Below are 10,960 nucleotides of genomic sequence, written 5' to 3'. Positions count from 1 at the left end.
AAGAAAAATCAACAAGAAAACACCAAACTTAAAGTTTGGCACAGAATTTAATAGAGAAATTATTATTTTTGAAAAAGATTTTTTTAAAAAAAGTATACCAAACTGCCACGGAGTTAGACCAACGCTCTAGCCAATTGGACAGTAAATGTAACACTTGTTTTGAAGAAGGATATTTTTAACCAAGAACAATAATAAGAGACTCTAAACCAAAAAGAAAAATTTTCCTAATTTAAGAAACAAAATAAACCGTCAGTTGTTCAAACACGAACAATTCCCGGCAACGGCGCCAAAAACTTGGTACACGAATTGTGAATCACACTTTTCACAACTCGTACCACTAACCAGCAAGTGCACTGGGTCGTCCAAGTAATACCTTACGTGAGTAAGGGTCGAATCCCATGGAGATTGTTGGTTTGAAGCAATCTATGGTTATCTTGCAATTCTTAGTCAGGAAGTCAATTATATTTATCGCTTGGTGTGTGCTGGGGCTGAGACTAAAGCTTCTCACGTGCCTGGGCTGTTTTGGGCGTTCAACACCAGGTTGTAACCTGTTTCTGGCGTTGAACTCCATTTTGTAACTTGTTTCTGGCGCTGGACGCCAGACAACAACATGAAACTGGCGTTGAACGCCAGTTTATGTCATCTATCCTTAAGCAAAGTATGGACTATTATATATTGCTGAAAAGCCCTGGATGTCTACTTTCTAACGCAATTGAAAGCGCGCCATTTGGACTTCTGTAGCTCCAGAAATTCCATTTTGAGTGCAGAGAGGTCAGAATCCAACAGCATCAGCAGTCCTTTTTCAGCCTGAATCAGATTTTTGCTCAGCTCCCTCAATTTCAGCCAGAAAATACCTGAAATTACAGAAAAACACACAAACTCATAGTAAAGTCCAGAAATATGAATTTTGCCTAGAAACTAATGAGAATAAACTAAAAACTAACTAAAATATACTAAAATCTATGTGAAATTAACCCCAAAAAGCGTATAAAATATCCGCTCATCAGTTTCTCACAAAGGAAACAACAGTGTTAGCATCATCAGTGCGGGTAGGAATTGCTTCCACCCATTTGGAAACATAATCCACAGCTAACAATATATAAAAATATCCATTAGAATTTGGAAATGGACCCATGAAGTCAATGCCCCAAACATAAAAAATTTCACAGAAAAGCATAATTTGTTGAGGTATCTCATCCCTCCTGGATATATTACCAAATTTCTGGCATGGGAGACAAGATTTACAGAACTCAGCAGCGTCTCTAAAAAGGGTAGGCCACCAGAATCCACAGTCTAAGATCTTTCTAGCTGTCCTTTGAGGACCAAAATGTCCTCCACTCTCAGATGAGTGACAGGCCTCTAAAATGGACTGGAATTCTAATTGATCTGGCATTTCCCTTATAATAGAAAAGGAGCATAAATACCTGAGCATTGGCTTTAAGAGTGAGATTTTCAGAGACGTCACACTTGACTCTTGCATTGAGCCTTCCATCAGTCAATATTCTCCCCAAAAGCATCAACTAAACCAAGCACAATAAAGGTTGCACCAAACTCATAGTTAGCGGTAGGAATCTTAATAGGCTCTGTTGACTGAGAAGGGATCTCAATAGGCCCCATCGAAACGATGGTCGCAATCAGATTCCAACCAAGAACCAAATAAAAAAATTAGATAAATATTTTTGCATAATTTAATTTGAAGTCAGCTAAAAGATATGAAGAGGTACCTGTGATTGAGGGAGAACTTCTGGTTGAGCATCTTGGTGAAATTAAGTCAGCTTCTCATTGATTTTCTTCACAATTTCGGGCAGAGTTTTGGATATGATCATGCCTTGAACTTGAACTAGCCTCTGTGCCAGAACAGGAACACCAACAATGGATTTGTCAATCTTTGAAAGCATTGGATGAGACTCAAACTAGTTAACATCATCAGCAGTTACCTTCTCCAACAAGCCTTCAGGAGACTTATCAGCCTTTGTTACAACAGCCAAGGTTCTCAAACCAGTTTTATCCACAGATGGAGACATTCTTATGGATTCACAAGTAGTAAAATCAACGGTAGCAGAAAGAACATTCAGAATAATGCTCTCTTCAGGCCTAATATACTCCATGATAATATCCTTGATCTGATCATAGATATTTTCAGGCTGGCCATGAACAGGAACCCTAGTTATACCAGGAAGATCCACCATTGTCAAGTTCCCTCCCAAACTAATACTGACAAAATATTGTAAACAATTATAATTCAGATTCAAACCAATCATGGTCCTCAATCAAAAGTTTGAATTAGTAACTAAAAAAGAAACTGAAAAAGCACATAGATCACAATAAGCAATGAGAAAGCACAGCGATTACGATAAGCAAAAAAAATCATATGAATTTTGAGTTGAAGTCTGGGAAAAATATAATGCTGCCAATACGAAGATCACCTTGAATTTAGAATGCTTGAGAATAGGAGCATCGCCAGTGGCTCTCCGATGAACAACCACTGCCACAAAACCAAAACCCTAGTTCACGCACCATATCGGTTCGAACAGGGGGCAAGAGAGAGGTGGAACCGCGGCTGACGGTGGAACCGATTTTGGTCGCCACGGAGCTAGGGCTTGCGCGAAGGTATGCGAGCCAGAACTGAAGGGGATAAAAGGAGAGAGAGGCGCAGCGGTGGTGGAGCTTGAGCTTGCTTTGTTCTGCGAACGAGAGACACAGGGGCTGTATTCTACTGGTTCAGTGTTTAAAGAAGAGGAGAAGAAGGAGAAAGTAGCTGTGGCGGTTAGAGTGGCTGGCGGTGGCGCTGTGGGTGAGGAAAGGAGAAGAAGAAGATCGTCGGCGGTGGCGCTGTGGGGAATGCTAGGTTTGATTTGTGTGCTGTGAATGAATGGAGCTCGTGGATAAACATAACCTCAACCATCATAAACCTAAAATATCAAATATTTTCGACGGAAAATTTTAAATTACAGGCGGATTTTCCGTCTGTAATAATTTAATAGAATACAGCGTTTTGTCCATTTAATTACAGACAAATTTTCCGTCTGTAACTATTTTTCACGGAAAAAAAATTAATTTTTCCGACAGAATTATCAACGGATTTTTTTTTCCGTCTGTAATTTATGCTAATTCATTTTTTTTTGTTTTCCGACAAAAAATCCCTCTGTAATTCCGTCTGTATTTCCGTGGGATAAAATCCGTCGGAAATATCCCTCTGTAATAACTACTTTTCTAGTAGTGTAGATTTATAAAAAAAAGATAAAAAAATTATAATTATTATTATTATTATTATTATTATTATTATTATTATTATTATTATTATTATTATTAGTTCCTTATGGTAACTGGGTTCATGAATTATGGTCAACAAACAATCCGAGCTGCAAGATACATTGGTCAAAGTTTCATGATTACCTTATCCCACGCAAATCGTTTACCCGTAACTATTCAATATCCTTATGAAAAATTAATTACATCAGAACGTTTTCGCGGTCGAATCCATTTTGAATTTGATAAATGCATTGCTTGTGAAGTATGTGTTCGTGTATGTCCTATAGATTTACCCGTTGTTGATTGGAAACTGGAAACAGATATTCGAAAGAAACGTTTGCTTAATTACAGTATTGATTTCGGAATTTGTATATTTTGTGGTAATTGTGTTGAGTATTGTCCAACAAATTGTTTATCAATGACTGAAGAATATGAACTTTCAGTTTATGATCGTCATGAATTGAATTATAATCAAATTGCTTTAGGCCGATTACCAATGTCAGTAATTGATGATTATACAATTCGAACTATTCTAAATAAAAAAAATAGGATATAATAAAATCGTTTTATTTATTTATTTATAAGAATTCAATATTAATATAGAAATATAAATCATATTAGATTTCACATTATTCTGTTTCATATATCATATATATAAATAGATATGAAACAGAATAATATAAATTTATAAAATAATAAGATTAAATAGAAAAAAAAAAACTATTCCATATTTTCAAAATAAATTTCTTATTATTAAAATATTCTTTTATTCTATCTATTTCATTTCGATATCTGTTCTATAACTATTCTATAACTATATATCTATATAGTTAGACTTATATTTAGTTAGACTTATATACTAATATATACTTCTATTATATATTATATAGTTTCTCGACCTACTCTTTCGTATAACGAATGAAATAACATAAATCCCATAACTTAACTGGTACATATTCCGATTTGTTAGGATTTGATGAAATTCAATGCAGAGAGAAATCTCGTAGATAAAAGATTTTCCTAATCGTATTAAAAAGGTCATAAAATTTTGATGCATTTATCTTTTATTTTACATATAATGGATTTACCTGAACCACTACATGATTTTCTTTTAGTCTTTTTGGGATTATGTCTTGTATTAGGAAGTTTAGGAGTAGTATTTTTTACCAACCTCATTTTTTCTGCTTTTTCATTGGGACTAGTTCTTATTTGTATATCTTTATTTTATATTTTATCAAACTCCCATTTTGTAGCTGCCGCACAACTACTTATTTACGTGGGAGCTATAAACGTTTTAATCCTCTTTGCTGTGATGTTCATGAATGGTTCGGAATATCACCAAGATTTTCATCATTTTACCGTTGGGGGTGGAATTATTTTGATGGTTTGTACAAGTATTTTTGTTTCACTAATAACTACTATTCCAGATATATCATGGTACAGGCTTATTTGGACTACAAGACCAAATCAAATTATAGAACAAGATTTAATAAGTACTAGTCAACAAATTGGAGTTCATTTATCAAAATATATATATAAAAACTAACGTCACCTAAGCTTCCTAATTTCATTAATCATCGTCATCAGCATCTCATTTCTCCCTTTAGCGTTAAGAAAGAAAAAAAAAATAGAGAGAGAGAGGGACGTAAGTTCCATGGAACCCGAGAACTTTTGGTTTCAATGTCTTGCGGTTCGTAACTCCAATAAAAAATCTAATCTGGTAAAAGTATTCATATCCTCCTCCTCTACACGTTGGCGCCACTTTTGATCGATGGAAGTTGACGGTGACGTAGCTCTCCTACCCCTTGAGTTCGACCAATTGGAGTTCTAGGAGATACGAGCGATTTTTGACATTTTCTTCTTCAGCAGCTCGATCAAAAAGCTTCTCCAGAATTTTCATTGGCTTTGATTTCGTACGGAGGTAGAAGATTTATTTCAAAATTAACTGTTTTAATTTACGAACGCCATTGAAATTTAGTGAGTAACTGCAAATAATTCATAAATATCTCGTTTGATTAACTGATAAAAATTGATAAAATTGAGATTGCTGGTGATTGTGAATATAATTGAATGTGATGAAATTGGTTGAATTGTGGCTGTAAATGGTGATTAATCTAGGATTATTTATTAATTTGAATATGCTGAGTTGATTATTGAAAACTTGTTGTATGAGTAATTGATGAATTGAGTTTGGGTTATGGCTGTGATTATGACTGGTTTTATTGTTGTGAGTGATTAACTGGTGAGATTGATTTTGGTTTGATGTGTTGGTATTGAATTGAGATTTGAAAATAATTTTTGATATTGGAATTAGTTTGTGTTATTGGAAACGATTGAAAAAAAAAGTTGAGAATAGTTCGGTTGGGACCCAAAAAGGGTAGTGAATTCCAATTTTAAAGGGAGATGCTGTCCAATTTTTGTAAAAATATACGAAAAGTGATTTCATTTTTAAAATCTGATTTATAAGCTTATTTTGAGAAATTATTGATTTGATTTATTAATAATTATTGGTTTGACTTAATAACATAAGAATGATAAGATTTGAAAGGTCTGAATTTTATTAAAATAGAAAGTGGCTTAACTTAAAAAAAAAACGTTTTAATTATTGAAAACTATTTGATTTCGATTTATTACAGAAAGTCTTATTTTCAGCTTGATTTATTAAGGAAGTAAAAGGTTTTACACTCAGTTTTTTTGAGAATAGATTTTGTTTCAAGTTATTATTTAAGTTCGGTTTGTTAAGAGAAAGAAGGAAAGAGAAAAGAGAATACGACACATGTGATTATGAAATGAATAAAAAGTCACGAGAGGGTGACAGAAAGTAACTAGTTAGGGTGTCGATGTGAGAATGTTAAGTCATGGGCTTTATGTGTGAATAATTGTGCAGGATACCCGTGTGTATAGAATGGCTTCCAGGAGAAAGTGGCACATGCTTCAGCTGGAGAATCAGTGCCTGCAAGTACTTGCAGAGGTCATGTTCGACATACTTCAGCTGTAGAATCAGCGCTTGCAAGAAGTAGAAACTTGCAGAGGTTATGCCATTGGAATGCCTTATTTGACTTGCGAGTTGGATTGCGTCGGGTGCGGGTCGAAACCGACAAATGAGCTCATTACCTGCGATAGGACTAGACATGCATCATCATTGTTTGCACATTTGTATTTGATTGTGTTTGCTTATCTTGTCTCTCTGTGATTGTGCTGTTTGTCTTATTGCTATTTGTTTGTGTGTTGATCTGTTTCCTGTGCTATTAATTTGTGTATTGAGGTGATTGAGAACTGAGATTGTGATTGAGATTTGTCTTAAGTTCGGAAATTTAAAGAAGGTAATTAATTATATAAAGTAATAGTAAAAAGTATTTTCAAAAGGTTTGATAAAAATATGGTTTTATTGAGTAAGTTAATTATTTGCATGTTAATCATTACTTTTACGACATTCCCATTCCCTACTGAGAACGTGTTTTATACAAAGGGATAGGAGTTGTAACTGAGTTTTATTTGAATTCTGTTGTATGATATTTATTATTATTAATAACTATGTGATTAGTATTACTTGAGGATCTTTGATATATGATTTAAATTAATAAAAGCAAACTTTTCAGGCATTTTCTTAAAAATTGAAACGCGATATCGACGTAAAGGCTCAATATTAAACAGATAATAAAAGAAAGCAGGTTAGTAACTCCTTACTTTTGGTACGATCATAACGTGCTAAAAGTTAAGGTGTTACAATACTCAACTCCATACCTTCCATTCATTTTACAACACACTACACCCAATATTCTCAATCATTCAATAACTAACTCCCTACATATACACATACATCTTCACAATCCCTCAACCTAAATCAATGGCAAGCATACTCATGTATACACATAATTCCCTTGTCACGTATTCCAACATATACACTTAACCCTTTTATTCAACAATTACCAACAATAAATACTCCACACCACGCTCATGAATGGCTCAACATTTATATCAAGAATTGCTAATTTATATCAAGTACACTAAATCAACTTCCATCAAACTTAATTGAATTCATCATCAAACACCAACACCACACTTTCAGCAAAATCATCAATCACTATTCATTCTCAATATCATTCAATAAATGCATCAAAGTTACTAAACATTAACATATTTACACATTTCAACTTATCCTAGGGTCGTTTAGCCTAAGTTTTCACAGAACATTACATATTAAATATGCAAAACCTAAACCATACCTTGGCCGATTTCCGCGTATTAATCCGAGGTAACCCACAAGGCAAAGTTGTAAGCCTCAACCGCCAAAAATCCAGCAACTAGAACTCTCACCAAGCTTCCAACATATCCAATTACCTCATATCACATATTTACATGCACCTAACATAATTATCACAAGCATATTTCCAAAATTCAATACCCAAAACACCAAATTAATGAATTAACTAGAGTTCTAAGATTCTAACCTTACCAACGGAAAATTGGGGCAAGATCCGGCAAGTCCACCAAGTTAATTTGATTCTAAACACTGAAATTGAACAATTTTCAACATAAATTTTCGAAATTGGGAAAAAGTGGCTGAGAAGAGAATAGTGAGTTACCTACCAAATTGTTCCATGGGTTTTATAGAGCTCGTCGCGGTGAACGCGTGGTCGTAAACAGTTCGTCAATGGGAGTTTCGGATCAAAAGTTATTGAGAAATGAAATTTGAGTGAGGGTTTAGAAGTGCTACATGCTCTCTCCCTTCATGCTGAGCTTTCCAGCATGTTTGCATGCCAAATGGGGGAGGAGAATGAGCTGTGCTCATTTGATTAAGGGGAGTTAAGTTGGGCTTGGGTCTAATACGAATCTGGTTCGATCGGTTCGGCTCGTTCAGTTCAATCTTGAGCCAAATTTTTTGAAATTAATATCAAAATTTTTATTTTAATTAACTCTATCTCATCAACCTATAAAATTCTGTTTTCTAATTTTCCTGATTAATAATTAATTTATTAGCTAATTATTTACTAATTTTGCGGGTTTTACAAGTGACGTTCGTCAGGGGCACGACCACCTAACGACCTGGATCTGTCCATCTATCAAGAAGGAACTGGAGGTTGATTTTAGAAATGATAAAGGGTTCAAGCATTTCTGTCTAATGAATGTCGCTAACAAGGCTTTGCCGAGGTCGTCGAAGTATATGGGTAGGTCAGCAACCTTCATAAAGACGAAGAGCAGACTGATAAGTAGTTTGGTAATGCTTGTTAATAGTTACTTGAATTAGTTATATGTTGATTTATTTTATTGGTTGATTTGAATATGTGTAGTCTAAGTCGTTGGACCGTGAGGCGATACTGGCGGAGACCTTCAAGTATACCCATACCTTAAAATCCAACAAGGAGAGATTTACTGACAAACAATCTGTGGCTCATTATGTGAGTTTCAATTAATTCTAAGTTTCAAATTTATTTAGTTTAAAGTCAATTAACTGTTATCCTAATTACAACGTGTGTAACACAGGAGGATTATACGCAGAGATTGGAGGTCGCGATTCAGCAATCTCAGCTGGCTAGTGGGAATGACGAAGCCGATTCCGAGACCTCAGTGGTAGATCCTAATAGGGTTTGGCGCGAGACCGCCTCTGAACCCCAAAAGAATCGCCGCTTCGGGTTGGGGTCATTCTTCGCCATTGGCCTCCGCTCCTCTGCATTAACGACTTCCTCTGCCTCTGCCATCAGCCCTGTCGATCCCCAGGAATTTGTCGACTTGAGAGAGGAGGTGCAGAAGCTGACACAGGAGCTTCACCAATAAGCGGAGCAATCTGAGCAAAGGTACAATGACCTTCTTGCATGCGTGGGAGGAGCCGTTGCCATCAGCTCGAACCTGACGGAGAAGCTGGAGCAGCTAGATCATTTGTGAGAGCAGATGGAGATGTACAATGAGTATATGCAAGCTGGAGGCAACAGTGCTACTGGTCAGCTGGGGGAAGACGACGATGACTGACAAACTCCAATTTGACGGTTTGTTTTGCCTTGAATTTAGAACATTTTGATAACCTTTTGTCACATTTAGCCTAAGAATTAGCATGGTTTTGTTATCTCTTCCATGATTGTGCTTAAGTGTAAAAACATGCTTTTTAAGCCTTGTCTTGGTGAATTCTAGTTTCTGTTTAATTCCATACGATGCCTTGATGTGTTTGCTAGTAACCTCAGGTTGAAACTAGGCATGGATCGAAGGAAGCAAGGAAGGAAGCATACAAGTGGAGAGAAGCATAAAAAAGTCAAAGAAGCAAAGTCAGCCATGCACGCGCACGCGCACAAGGCGCTCGCGCGCACATTGCAGAATCGACCAGGGACGCGCACGCGTACCATGCGCGCACGCGCCGATGATGGCACATGACCTCATTAATGCAACACGTGCCTGGCGATTTGAGAGGGTTTCTGAACCCATTTTTGGCGCCAAATTGCTAAGGGAAAGGAATAAAAGGATGAAGGATTAAGGGAGGAGAGAGATGGATGACTTAGGATCATTGATCACTTTAGAAGTTAGTTACCAATGAGTTTAGTTTTGAGCTTTGTAGTTAGTTTTTAGAGAGAGAAGCTCTCTCTTCTCTCTGATAAAATACACTAATAAAAATATAAAATTAAAAATTAATAAATTAAATATTATATATCTAAATTAAATAGACTTAACTAATAAAGTTATCTCAACTTTTTTGAAACAAAACTAATCAAATTCTAATATTAGAATTAAGTTATTTAAATAATATCTATGGTATTTAATTCTAGACCTTAGATGCATATACATTAGAATTATTTTTGTAACGACAACTAATGAAAATAGTTTAATCAGATTAAATATGTAGAATTCGTGCAAATTTAGATCATCCTCTTATTAATTAAGTTTCATAATCTATTATCCATATAATGCGTCAAAGCAAGAATAACCACATTTAATTCAATAATAAATTCAACTTCCCTACAAAAAATAACTTCACCTACATTTTACTAGATTAGTTATAATATATAAGAAATCCAAGTATCGTTCAAAAAAATGAAGTTCACAACCTCTGCTTTAGTGAACTCTTACATTCATAAAACTAGCAGTCGAATCAACGAAACAGCTTGAGTTAGAACATGATTATTGTGATGCATTGTAAATGTATTGTGATAATAAAAGACAATTCTACTGCAAGGACAAAAGAAAATAAGTTGAGTAAGAACACTAATTATATAATTAAAAGAATAAAAATAACATTGATAAAAGATGAAAAAATTTTAATATATACCTAAAAAAAGATCTTAAAACAAAGAATGTATTATTATTGTATGAAATAGTTAACAAAAGAAAATTTAAAAATAAAATAAAAAATTTTGGCTCTAGAATTTACACTCACGAATGGTAAATGAAATCATATAAATACTAATTATGTATGTTTGACAACTATATTATAATGATTGATAATTAGAATAATATTAAAATAATTTAAAATTATGATCTATTAATGCACATGTGAGATAATTTAAAAAATATATACATATCTTAAAAAATATAGATGTTGAATATGAAATTATGTATATTATTTGTGTGAAAGTATGAATGTTATGTGTGAAATTATAGATATTAAATTAAAAATATTTCAATTAATTTCACTACAGGAAACAAGAAAAGGAAAAAAATTAAAAAAATAAATTAAAAAAATTGTGCTTAATAGGCTGGAAATTAGCATTAGGTATGGTAATAG

The 10,960-nt window shown here is 34.3% G+C and overlaps 1 protein-coding gene across 2 annotated transcripts; it reads right to left on the bottom strand.

Annotated features, from left to right (window-relative positions):
• Window positions 1,743-2,784, bottom strand: LOC107636305 (putative dynamin-related protein 4A). 2 transcript variants are annotated; one of them, XM_016339824.2, is made up of 3 exons: window positions 2,427-2,784; window positions 1,938-2,214; window positions 1,743-1,847 (listed from the first exon to the last, which is right to left on the bottom strand). In XM_016339824.2, exons 1-3 carry the CDS (start codon window positions 2,456-2,458, stop codon window positions 1,767-1,769), a joined length of 390 nt encoding a protein of 129 aa, XP_016195310.1. In that variant the 5' UTR covers window positions 2,459-2,784; the 3' UTR covers window positions 1,743-1,766. The 2 variants fall into 2 exon arrangements, with proteins under 2 accessions (XP_016195310.1, XP_020976682.1); XM_021121023.1 differs by having other exon boundaries at window positions 1,938-2,163; window positions 2,427-2,781.

Source organism: Arachis ipaensis, chromosome B04 (assembly GCF_000816755.2).
Source record: "Arachis ipaensis cultivar K30076 chromosome B04, Araip1.1, whole genome shotgun sequence".
NCBI classification, from domain to species: domain Eukaryota; kingdom Viridiplantae; phylum Streptophyta; class Magnoliopsida; order Fabales; family Fabaceae; genus Arachis; species Arachis ipaensis.
The sequence above is the reverse complement of the archived record's forward strand: the minus strand, read 5'-3'. Positions and strand labels throughout refer to the sequence as shown.